The 13854-nt window shown below is 31.5% G+C and overlaps 1 protein-coding gene across 27 annotated transcripts in view; it reads left to right on the top strand.

Annotated features, from left to right (window-relative positions):
• Nucleotides 1-13854, top strand: part of Patronin (calmodulin-regulated spectrin-associated protein patronin) — a 139504-nt gene that overhangs the window by 101359 nt on the left and 24291 nt on the right. For all 27 annotated transcript variants that reach the window (XM_031988053.2, XM_031988055.2, XM_031988054.2 and 24 more), the window contains 3 exons: nucleotides 7378-7593; nucleotides 8770-9224; nucleotides 13477-13592. In XM_031988053.2, the coding sequence (XP_031843913.1) occupies nucleotides 7378-7593; nucleotides 8770-9224; nucleotides 13477-13592 (787 nt within the window). The remainder of the gene's footprint in view (nucleotides 1-7377; nucleotides 7594-8769; nucleotides 9225-13476; nucleotides 13593-13854) is intronic.

Genomic DNA, 13854 nt, shown 5'->3' on the forward strand with positions numbered 1-13854 from the left:
CGTTTCCTCTTTTTGCAATTATTCAAAAGATAACAGATGTTCCTCTGAGAAATTATTAAAGAAATTGATTTATCAATGCATAAACTGTATTGTACGTCAATTAAAATCCGAATAGGTGCAGTTTTGGAGTTTTTATAGAGGAATTCCAAAAAGTCGATGGAACTGTTCGGTAGTTTTAGTGTTAAGTAACGTCACTACACGTAGAAAAATACAATATCTTATTATTATTTAATATATTTTAAACAAATGATCGGTTCTAACAAAATTTTGTAATTTTGTACTGAAGCTATAATTAGCAAAGTTACATAAGGTGGTATTTATATAAAAACGAGATTTTCCGTTCTCGATATGCGTCAATATATTATTCCAAATTGTACGATAGAGAATCGTTGTATGTACTCTGGAAAAGTTTCAAATCGATGCCTCTAATAGTTTGGCCGAAACCATGTCAACCACTTAAAAAAATGCAGTGTGTAGGAAACCACTTTAAAGTTTTTTGTTGAACAGCGGATACATGCCTCCAGTTCTGATGCCGGAAACTTTTCTAAAATATCGAGGTTCGATAAGGAACTCGTAGCATTATATCTCTAAGACATCGAACTTTTAAAATATGTATACAAGATCCAATCCAATATATGTAAACAAGATCCAATTTTCCGGACCCGGAAAAGGATAATTTCCTCTTAACAAGTTGACAAACATGGCAATTTCGATGAGAACGTGGTCGAAGCTAACTGGAAGCTATCGCTATATACTTCTGCCATAAATTTCCTCGTGAGTTATAGCCGAAGCTACGCAAAAGAGCTTCTATTTAACTATAACTACAGAAAAGAAGAACGAGAAGATCAATATCTCCGTTGCGAACTGTGTAATAATTCTTGAAGCTAATTATACGATAGAATTGCGGGATCATTCAAAGCATACATATTCTATTCGTTCTCTTTGCCTGGTGGCGGGGAAAAGATTAATTATCAGCTTAACCCAAGAGACATGCTAGATTGAAAATACAAAAAAGATATTTTGTTATTTGTCAGAAAGCCGGATAACATTAATACCGGCTTGACTGACTACTAGAACGTTAACTCCGTCCCAATTTCTTGTTTCATGTGAGACAAGTTAACGTACAGCCCGTAAAGGTAGAAACTAGTTTCCGTATCGCTTTAGATCCGTTTCTAGTTGGCGATTTAAGTAAAAGCATCTTGACATGCGAGATCCAGTTTTCCTGGGATCTGGGTAAATTGTGTCTCGTGTAGGATGCTGGAATCTCGCGTAAGGAATTGGCGGGCGTCAACTATTTTCCTAGATTCATTGATCGATCGGTGATTGTGTTTTCGAAATTCCTGGCTATTGTGTCTCTTGAATTATTTATGCTGTCTTTGTAAGTGGATGTTACAGGATTTATACACCATTACAGTAGCAAAACGATTTACGAACTTTGTCAATTGTACAGTTGATTTATGGCGTGTTAATAGTGTAACAGATTTTTAAAATGAAAAATATCTTGAGCTAATTGCTGCAAATTTCTGGCATTAAGATAGGGACAAAAATTAGGAAATTTGTTTTGAAATATTAGTCTTGTGACGATCTGTTGTTTGAAATGAAGAATTTTCCATTAAAAAAGTCACAAATGGAACAGAATAGAAGAATAAAATATTTTGAAAATCATATTTGGGAAGATGTGAATTCACGAATTTAGTTAAAAAATCTCTCGTTTTATGCACAATGAAATGAAAAAATGAAGTGTGTACTCGTCAAACGTAGGATGAATGCACCTAGGGTATATTTTAATGAAAAACCAAAGCAAAACAAAGAAGAATTATACGTTTATCTAAAAAAATAAAGAATACATCGGATTTTTACGACCTGAGTCATTTACGAAGTAACCCTTTGTGACATTTAACTGCTGAATCGCGAAAATCTCTTCAAAAATATTTAAAGAAGGTTTGAATTATTGTAATAAGTTGTGAATAATAGCTTGAAATATTGTAAATATTGTAATGAATATACATTTTTTTTTAGTTATTAAATTTCCATTTTAGCTGATCTGGGTTAGGTTAGAACTTTGCATATAAGACAGAATAAAGAAAGTGAGTAATATTAACACATTCCGAGATATGTGCGGAAACAGGTGTTTGCAAGCTGCAAACACTTTGCCACAAAGGGTCAAGTTATGTTTGCATTTTACTCTTTTTTATCTTAAGGCAATATAGGTGTTTATAACAACATTTTATATCGTATTCGTTAGATTAAATTGTGTTAATTATTTTAATATATTATATGTAAATAGAGTATTACGTTAAAGTTTAAAGGAATAATTTTCGGATAAAATTACTGGTCAGTAAGCTGTTAATCTTAGAATGATATCACGAACAGTCTTCTTACGATGTCTATTATTATTTTGAATTATTATTCATGGTTTACTAAAAGTCTTTATAAATTTTCCTTTCTTTTATGAACAACAATACAAATGTTGCGTCATTTTCCAAAATTCATCAAATTAAGTATGAAAAATATAGAAAGTTTCTGAGACTGTTAGATACTCTATAGTGGGAAGCAACACTTCTTACGCGTACCATAAAACGCCTATTGAGTTGCTGCCAAAAGACGTTTAAAGTGATGGAAAATGGTGCACGATGCACCACTCGAAAATAAATGTGAACCAGGTGACCTTTTCACCAACCTCTTCCTCCTTTTACGAAGCAAAATACCTTGATGTTGAAAACATATTTAATATTCATTTTTAATATTGTAAACAATTTTGCAGAAAATATTAGAGACTATTTATATAAAGATAAATATGCGTCAATCGTGGGCGGCAGATTCACGCCTTACTGTGATAAATATTCAGTTTTGTATATTTTACATGTATGCTGTTGGATCAAAATTGATTAAACCCTTTTCGTTCATGATTTACCATTTCTGTCTTTTACAGCTATTAATATAAATTCAATTATAAGTATAATACAACGGCAGCGTACTAACGTACATAAATTGATATTACATTAGAAACGATTTTTGTTTATTTCATTCGTTGCTCAGCTGTAGTTGTACAAACATGTTACGAAAATTACATTTCTTATATACATTAAACATATTTATTTAAAATACAGAATACATGTTCACGTTAGTTTCTAACTCTAAGAAATCCATATTAGAAATAATCACAAAAATTGCATGTATAATAATAATTTTAAGTTAATGTTTTGTATTTTCGACATACTCTTCCATTATGACATTATTTTGTTTTAATTGTATCAGCAATTATAAGACACTGTGTACATACTCTCTTTAACCGAACATCAAATATTCTCCTGCTAAAAGACAGGAGCTGTTATATAATCGTGGTGATGAGTAGACTACCGGTATTTATGCAAATATTCGTTTTTATGGCCCTATTTACGGGAACTGATATGAAACATAAATTATTTTACTTTATTAAGTGTTCTATCGTGTTTCAAACGTAATGAAAATCTCGTGAATATATTTATATAATTTTATTAAGAGCTATAAATTTTATACTGGACCGAATTTTAAATGATAGCCTTACTGATGAGTCCACCAATGCTAAAATCATTGGTATCTGAATGAAATATGGATGAAACACCCTTTTCTTTTCCTTTTTTCTCCTTTCTTTGCATATCTTTACATATATATCTACACATTTCAGCCACAAACGTATCACGTTGTAAAGTTAAAATCTTCAAGGAGAGTTCCTTATGTAAGAGATTAAAATGATTGAACACTTTCTGCATAATTTAATATTTTACTATCTTAAAAATACATTTCGTACGTTTCAGAAGGAAGTAAAAAATTAAAATCTCTGCAGATGGTTTTATTACTTAGTTATATATAGATTTTTTATCTATTACGGAAATTTATGATGTTTCAAAATTACTAATATAAAGTATAATTACTCAGTCATAATTTCAAGAGTCACTAAATAATGTAAAAATAACTTAAGAAGAACAACTTTTTAATTGACTTGAATTTGTATTCGACTTTCAAGAGATAAATCAATGATACATTGTTTAATCCAGTACAATTTCCGATAAAATAGCAAATACGTGTTGCTATTGTACTTATATCACATTCAACTGCATAGCGTGAAAAACTACAAATGACGAAAAATTTACTTTCTAGAAGATTTTAATCATATGTGAGAAATGTGAATCCGAATAAATATTTAAAAAAATAAGTTTCTTTTCAATATTATAAAATCTAAATGTGACTAAAACATACGATGAAAAAACACCTAAAAATCACAATTCATCCCTTGTTCTATAATATTAGACTCGTGTTGAAAATTTTGAACCGAATTCGGCAAATCTAAATGTTATTTGCCTATTTTAAATATAAATTTATTAAAAATTCTCAAAACATACGTTAAAGTGCAAAGCATTTATTCTTTATTTCTAATCGATAACATTTGTTTGATTATATCGATCTGTTTCAATCCCCTGGACCTTTTTAAAAATGAAATCTATTCTATTTCAAATATTTTCTTTTTTGGACATAATGTTAAATTAATATCATCTACTTATAAGAACGAATTACTTAAATAAAGGTTATTTAAAACATACTTCGTTTTATCAAAATTAAATATCTCCTTTCTGTTATCAATCCTTAACCAAAATTATTTTTTTTCTCTAATATAAACTCTAATATAAAATTTTAATAACTCTCTAATATAAAACTAAACTAAAACTGATATAGAAACTATAAACAATAACGCAGTTTTATCAAGTGTGAAAAAAATCATAGGACAATGTGTTAAAAGGACAAAAAGAAACGTCAAATAGCTAATTACATAATTGTTGATCATCAATTACAAATCAGTAGTATTTCCATAGATAAAAAATCTACAAGACGGACAAGTCGCGTTAACACTGTGTTGAACCTATTCTTTCCAGTCACGATTTCTTTTAATGTTTTCTACGTATGATTCACCGTGTACGTAACGTAGTATGTACTTCGCGAACGACAACAGCTACGAACACCATCGTCCCCAGTGTATTTCAGTAACCACGATGCATCGTCTCGAGTTCTTCGCGTTTCCAATCACCACTCCGGAAGTTACGGAATACCAATATTTGCCCGTTGCATCTCCCGGATATTCTTATGCGGTTGCCACCCTCCTACGCTTTTAGGTATTGTGTTTCAAACTGCCGCTTCCAGCAGATCTGTTTCGATGAAATCTGACTTCCAGAAGAAATCCTTTCTCATAAGAGACACTTGTTTGTTTTCGGATATATTGAATTGTAAACTGAGTATAATTTAGTAGAAAACTGTTCTTATGAAGATATTTCATGTGTGTATCCCTTTACCAGTCGTTATTCATATGGAAGGGGTTAAAATAGGATTCGTAATCGAGGGTGAGTAACGTGTTTGGTAAATATTTCTGAAATTCTTTCCAATAGAAGATATTTGAAGAGAAATTTTTTAGATATGCAGCTTTATATTTGTGTTTATACGATTATTGTTTGATTGTACGCAAGTAATAGCCATTTTTATTACAATAAAAGATAGAGATAATAGTGTTTTATTTTTGTTCTGTGTTTGGACAAATAGTTTTTATATACAAATTTTTAGTTTTATTAAATTATTAAGTAATGATAAAATTACATATCATTAAACGAATATCATCAAATTAATTAAATTATTTGGTGTAGTTTTACATACAGATGTAAATACAAGGTAATGGATTTATGTTTAATTCAGAAGATAAATGGAAAAGTGTTGCTTTCAAATGTTCTACTTAAACGAATGAAGTTTTCTAGAAAAAAAGATATTTTCAATATTGCTGTTTATAACGTTCTTCTAGCTACAGGAGTTTTTAAGATATTATATTAAATATGCTTATTATTCCCAACAATTTTCACCTGTTCAGTATATCATTCATAGAAACCTATGCCAGATTTTGTAAGAACCACTCTTAATTTTAAAGATTTAAAAATTTTAAATACTGTGAAGTATATGAGTATAGAAATTTGAAACATACATAGTAAACACTTGATCTATTTTTTAATTAACATTTTTAAAAATTTCCTTAATTAAATTAGTAAATAATAATTTACAAATAAAGACTACATATATAGTAAAATACATTTTTCGTATAGTGAGTAACTTCACTTAAACTTATCATTAACAGCATGATCTAAAATGAAATTGTACCATAAATTTTATGTAATAATGTTTTAGATATTCGGTAGTTTTTATTTTAAGGACAATATTATTATGAATAATTGGGATAATGCAATAATTCTGTACGATTAGAAAATTATGTATTTGATATAACACAGTGTAAATATAACCAAGTATTTTATATTCGAAAATCTGAAATTTTAAATCCTCATCTATTTTGAGGCGTCCTTCAACCAACGACCTATTGAACACTTACGCTCGACCGAACATTGTAGTGATGGCACACAATATGTGAACCACTAATTCCATATGAAAATTTCCTTTATTACGAGAGTGCTACAAAGTTCATTGAAATCTTTTCTTGTCAGAACAATACCAAATAACAGTATTCTACTAATTTTATTCAAAGTACACATTTGATGTGGATGAGCTCATATCATATTGCTTTCGATGAATTCAATATAGAAATTTAACACTGAAATTGTTGAGGCGTTCATATAAACCACGGCAATAAGCACGCGATGAACAAACGAACATCATTTGAGACGCGTTCGCTCCGCGTATTCTTCGATTGTTTTCTTTATACTTCGCTCGCATCCATGGCGTTCCCAGGTGTTAGGCTAGAAGTCTGTGTACCGTCGCATGGTCGACCTAACGTTCATCGAGGTTCACCTCCGCATCATTCTTATCAGAAATTATCTACCTTTCTTATTTTTCAATTACTGAACTTATGATTTTTATATTTAAAATCATTTAGGAAATAAATATTTTTTTCTGTAATATATAAAAGAAAAAAGAAGATATAAGGACAGTCACACAGAAACGTGAAAGAAATCTTATAATTGTTATACATCAATCATTTTATGTACTCAGTAGTTCTAACGCTAGATCAAGTTTGAAAGGGACCACGTATTTAGAACTAAACCTTCCTGGCATTTTCCGATGATTGATGACTATGCACGTTGATTCATACAGCTATCGAGTGTCAGAATAAACCGTTTGGAAGAGTGAACGTTCAGGGGGAAACGTATTAGCGTACAAAAATGTTTATAGTTTTTTATTAAAGAAACTTACAACAACTTGGAAATCTAAACAACAGTAAAGCAACTTTATATTTATTTGTCAATAAATAGATAAGTTATTTCTCATGAACTCGTGTTTTCTTTTTCATAAATAAATAAATACTGCGTTAATAAATAAATGAGATGTTTCTTATATCCCCATGTTTTTTTGCAGGATCAAGAACACCTGAAGCCGCAGATTGTCCACGCACTTTCCAATGCAGAACTGTACTGCCTGGCGCTGGCAAACATCTACTCGGATCCAAATTACCACAATCAGAACCACTGCGGTATTCTGCAAGCCCTTGCCAGAAAAGGTGTTTACCTCACGGAACCAAATAACACTCAACTCACCGAAACAATCCTCATTCAAAATTCACCACTCAAAATGGTAAGAAAAAATTGTTACGTGTTCTTAGAGCATTGTTCCATTCCAGGTGGCGCACAGAATCATTATTTTCTGGGTAATTTATTCTAATAAAAATGTTATAAACAATTTCTTAAAATTTATCTGTTCCAAACAAAACATTTTATAAGTAATTTCGGTTTTCAATCAAGTATAACAATATATGTTTTAATACTTTCATTTTGTTTTTTTATGATCCATTACCATTTGTTGGACAATTTTTAAACTTCCTGAAAAAATAGTTGATGTTTAGAATTAAAGAACACTATGGAAATAACTGTTGATTTTAACGATATACTGTCACCGAGTATTATATCGAATTATTCGATAAAATTGTCGACCATTCGATAGTTATCGTGTTTAATTTTCCATTGTATCGAAATCAAGTCTGTGAAAACCGCAACGGGAACGCATAAAATCCTAATCCCAGTCTAATTATATTCCTCAATATAGAATAATTCTGGATGAGATGGCCCAATCTCATACAGTACTGAATCAAAAAACAGAGCCACCGTGGTTTTTACGCCACATTGTTCACGGTAATCATAGTATTACAACGTCAAAAGGTAATTTTGTGGTTCTAAGTGGTTCTAATTTTTTTATGAGAGACTGTAAATTGTCAAATACTTTTTAACCCTTTGAGTATATTGTAACCTGTAGATGCGTATGTGCGTCTAACGAAAGTCATCGCTATTGACTGTGGGCGCATATATGCGTTTTTCGATCTTTTTAACCTGTTAACTGTGGAATTTAGTTTTAAAAATCCCTCATTGTGCGCGCAATAAAATCAAATAATAAAGTGTCTACTCGTCAGATACAAAAGAAATGCATCTATAATATATTCTAACGAAAAACTACAGCAAAACGAAGAAGAATTATACGATTATCTGAAAAAAAATAAATAATTGGTAGTTGAAAAACTTAATACCATTTTGCGTTTTAAGATGATGTGTATACTCGTCGAACGCAGTCAGTTGTTTAACTATTCTTCTCGTTTGTATTTCCTTTCATAAACATACTTTGTTTATTAGATATCAATGACGTTTATATTATTACAGCTCTTTAAAAAAACTGGGCCATCTCTCCCAGACATTCCCTAATTGTATCACTCCCTGTGACGAATAGAAAACTCGGTGTTGAAGTTTCCGTTACGTGTTGCAGTCCGCGCATATGGCTGTGATAGAGGGCCTGATGGTCTTGTACGCGAAAGAGGTCGTGACCGGGGATCGATTGGTCTCGGCGATACGCCGGTTCGATCCCCAGGCGGAGGTGGAGGTCCCGGCCGACCACGAGAAAGGGCTTCTTCTTTGGATAAGCCACGCATCGCACGCGTTGATCGCGAAAATCCAAACGGAGGAGGGCGCCGGCGACAAAACGCGACTGCCAGAGCTACCAGCTGCTAAGGACTTCCAATCGTTATGTGACGGGGTTGGCCTGGCCGCAGTGGTGGCGTTTTATTGCCCCGGCGAGCTGAACTGGATGGACATCAGGGTGTCGAAGAGACCCTCGGTGGCGGACGCGCTGCACAATCTGTCATTGGTTCACGCGTTTTGTAACAGATGTTTACCGTATTCCATTTTTCACATGCAACCGGAGGACGTAACGTACATGAGGGGGTAAGGAACCACACCCTGATCTAAGGGCCCATATATATGCTGAAACATGAAGCGATGCAGGTTTTCGAAGGCTCAAACCCATCGCGACTAACGTTTGTCTAACACTAAACGTGCCGACACTTTGTATATATTTATTTGTACCATAACCAGCCAAATAAGTGATTACAAATGTAAAAATTGAAGAACAATGTAGGAATTGATATAAAATTAAATCTTCATAGTTATAATATTTCATTAAATGTAACAAACCGTCTTTACGAAACAAAAATAAAATTCAAGGAAAGAGATCTCGTGATCTTCCTACACGTTGCACTATGCGTTACGATTTTAAAAAAGTAAAAGAAAGCTCAAACTCATCGCGACCAACATTTGTTTTTAATATTTCATATCTTTGGTGAAGAAAATTGACTTTCTTTCATTTGAATTTTTATCTAAAATCGTAATGTAATCGTAAAATCGTAACGCATAGATTTCTTTCTTGAATTTTATTTTTGTTTCGTTAAGACGGTTTGTCGCAGTTAAACAAACGTTGGTCACGAATGTGTCAATATTTCGATAGCGACGTTCGAATTTAGCACTTTCAGTGCCACATAACCCATATTCTGGTAACACTATTTTTTATATAAACTGAAACACTAATTTTCTTGTCAACGTATCAAACAAACCAAATTTTGTTAAATGTACAATATACAAAAAAGATAGTGGGGGAATTATTACGAAGAATCTTGACTTTTTAGGTTTTGCTGAATTAAGAAAACTCTTTCAACTCTATAGGAGTTTCAATAAGTGTTTACTTGGCTGCCAAAGTGTTAATCCCTTGCCCTATGATTTATTTCTTAACTATAATGGATGCAAATACTTTTTCGTTAGTAAGTCGTTACGAAAAGAAAAAACTGTTGATGCTTATGCTATACCTACGTTTTCTCCAAAAGTTAACGATTGATAATAGAAGAGTAATATTTAATTTATACTTGAAATAAATAAATAATACTTTGATTTGTAAAACTCAATTTAAAATTTTCGTTACGAGTCTGAGACGATATTGTTGATCAAAGGCTTGAGGACTCCACTATAGACGTGGAACTCTTGGTTTTTCGAGTTTGTGGGATCAGTCAACCCTCTTTAACACGACATAATAAGAACATTTCGATATAACACAATGAAAAATTGTTTACAACTTTTCTATTACACAACATTCTTTCAACACAGATTCCATATAACGTGATGCAATAAGTTGGACACTCTTCGTATAGTACGAATGTTGCCATGACATTGATCAACTCAGTTGACGGTATTCCTTACAGCACGTTTTCAGTACAATAGGATATGAATTAAGCAAATTACACGAGGGTTAACTGTATTGTATTTATCAGCTTATGTTATAGTGGAACGTCATTTACCTGACTTTCGATCATGCGAATGGTTGATTACATGAATTGAACTACATATTCACTTTGCTTTAAATGCTTACTTTTTGAAACACGTATCCTTCTTTCTTTAAATGTTCCATTTTAGTGGCCTATCCAAGTTTAATGTGCACGATTAGATTTTGTTTATTTCGTAACTGCTAAAAGAAAAATAGTAGTACTAAAATTTAAAGATAAATTAAATATTATTGAATGAGATACGAAGTTTCATTTATATCGCAAGCGTTAAAAAAAAAGGAGTGCTAAAATTGAAACATAAATTATTGATGAAAGAATATTATTGAATGAATACAAAAAGGTTGAAAATATATCGGAAAACTGTTTAATTTGTGATTGATTTATGATATGTTCAAAAATTTGATCCTTTTAAACTGGTTATTCCAAAAATGGTTTATCCAGACAGATGTGATTCCCAATTAAATTCGGATAATCAGTGTTCTACTGTATATATACAAGATAAAGAAGTTATTTATGCTATATGAAAACCATAATTTTATAGAAACGTACAATAATATATATTGGTTCGAACAACCGATTTTTGTACGTTTTGCTTAATGCACAATTATACTCGCTTTTACGGAGCCGAATATACATAATATATAAAGTATGATATTCGTTACTGTGCTTTTATCACTGAAAAATATCTACCTTTCAGTAGTGAAAGAAATCTCTAGTAGATTCTTATAATTATTAAACCTGAGTAATATTTTTATTAATATTATCATCACTAATTATCATTAAATATTATTTACTGAGCTCTTACTATTTAAAATCGTTTCCTTTCCAATAGTGGCAGGAAACATTCGTAGATTCTAGTAATTATAAATCCCTACTATTATTTTTATTATTACAATTATTAATTTTAATTGGTCTTATTACCGTTAGTAATTAATCCCGAATGATCCAGTTATTCGAACCATCCCCACCTCCTGAATTTCATTTGTTTGTTAGTATTTATTAAAATCTTTCAGTTGTGTAATCGTAAAGGTCTTCTAATTTCTATAATAGTCTTCTAATATTAAATATTTTCATGAATCGATAAAATAATACATGAATTGATATAAGTAACGATTCAGAATAAAATTCGATCTTAATGAATACCTGTTTTCGAGAAAATAGTTTTGAACCCGACCGAGCAATCTGTCTGACTACTTCAGACTATTTCTACTTGAAACAAGTGCTTATAGTAAAACACGCGAGAACTTGATAATATTGGGTTACGAAACATTTGTTCGTATTTAGTACGGGTTCTTGAGAATGTTCGAAATTCTAAAAAAGTTCAAAATTCTCAAAAATGTTTGAAATTTTCAAAAGAGTTGGGGTTCTCGGAAATCTCGAGACCTCGATTGTTGTTTCAATACACGTTTTGATAAGTACGACAGTGACTTCGAGTTTTCGAATTTTCGATTTTTCAGATGTTTCTAGAAACTACATTATAAAATTCGGTTGCAGTTTCCTGCGGAAATTGCGAACATTTCCAGGAATACTGGACATTCTCGAGAATCCGTCCCATCTTGACCCGACCATCGGGATCTCGACAATTTCGAGATCTCGCACACGTATAGCTGACGGTGCGATGTTAGTTGTTCTTTATCGATCTTGCTACTTTCTGCTATATGTTGTGTGCGATTACACTTAACCCTCGATTTACACGGAAGACTGGTTCCCTGAAAATCTCGTGTAAATTGAAATCGTGTAATTCGTGTCTACAATTCACATTGAAAAGAAATGCACATGTAATAAATTTAACGAATCCATATGAAACAATATTATTTATTTTTAGTATAAAATATGTTACAAGAAACTACTAATATCACTCTTTTTGTTTTATGAGGATTTCTTTTATATACCATGTAAACATATTCTTTTTCAATTCTTTTTCCTTCTATCTGTTTTTTGTTTTTAGCTTCCTTTTTACTAAACATTTTTTGAGAGCAGTCTATTCTTTTAATCTCCATTTGATAATTCTAATATTGCAAAAAAATTAATTTAATTTTTGCACTGAATATTTTCTATCGCTAGGATTTTAGAGATATTCGACTAAATATGTTTCTCAGTTCCATTTTAGAGCTCATTTTTATGTTCCTAATATGATTGATGTATGATAAAAAGAAATACTTATCAAAAATTGTTATAATGAACATTTTTTACCAAAGTTCAATGAAAATTCGTAAATGTAACTTCAGTTTGTATACTTGCGAATAGTGTTTACTGATTGTATTCTATTATTTATTGGATTTTTGTTTCCCAATTTTACATTGAAAGAATGATCTAAAATCGTTATCCCTTTTAACTTCTTAAGCTATGATTTATTTCATAAGCACCCTTTATTTTGCACCTGCAAGAAGTAGTTTGCCATTAATAATTTACTAGAAACAAAGGAGAATTCCATATTAATCCATACCCATGTTCACTTTAAAGCTGCACTTTTTCAAAGTGGTTACCAACTGTTAAATTCGTGACAGAGGAATAATATTTAATTAAAACTCAAGTAAATCGGGGTTCATTGATTTTTATTAACTTCAATTTGAGATTTTCCTCACGAGTATAACATGATATTGTATGGCGAGGGGTTAATCCCTATAGCTCTTCCTATGTCTAGATTTCTAAACTATACAAATGCTAACAAGGAAAATAATGTTCCATTTGAACTTAGCAGAACTGAATGACATTTATTTTTGTTAAACGATATTAGACAATATTTATTAGTCATTAGTTAGATAATAGTTATAAAGAATATTTGTTAATCAAGATCTTCATCGCGAATTCAACATGCCATTCTAAAGCAAGGGATTATTCAAGTAATTGTCTTTTTCTTTAATTAGGTCTATGAAGCAAAATTTAGTCGTTTTTCTGGCGGACATGTATAACGTGTTGGAGATCCACCCTGCAAAGTGCGTACGTTACCCCGGCGAGGAGAGGGCGATGCAGTTCTTAGATGGTACGTAAAGTATTGGAACTAACGAATGACATTCTCAGATAAATAGCATTGGAGAGACTCGTTCGACACTATGAACGGCGCCCTTTGTTCAGGAAGGGTTCATGAATATTTTGGTATTGGATTAATATGATTGGTGAAGGCTGCGTACATTCTGTATTTGACTTACCCGTTCTATAATTTATTTTGTTATACTTTTTTCCATGGAATTCCGTTTCTGTTGCGAGCAATGTATCTTTTTGGAAAGATTTTGGAAACAAGAATA

Source organism: Nomia melanderi, chromosome 2, assembly GCF_051020985.1.
Source record: "Nomia melanderi isolate GNS246 chromosome 2, iyNomMela1, whole genome shotgun sequence".
NCBI classification, from domain to species: Eukaryota; Metazoa; Arthropoda; class Insecta; order Hymenoptera; family Halictidae; genus Nomia; species Nomia melanderi.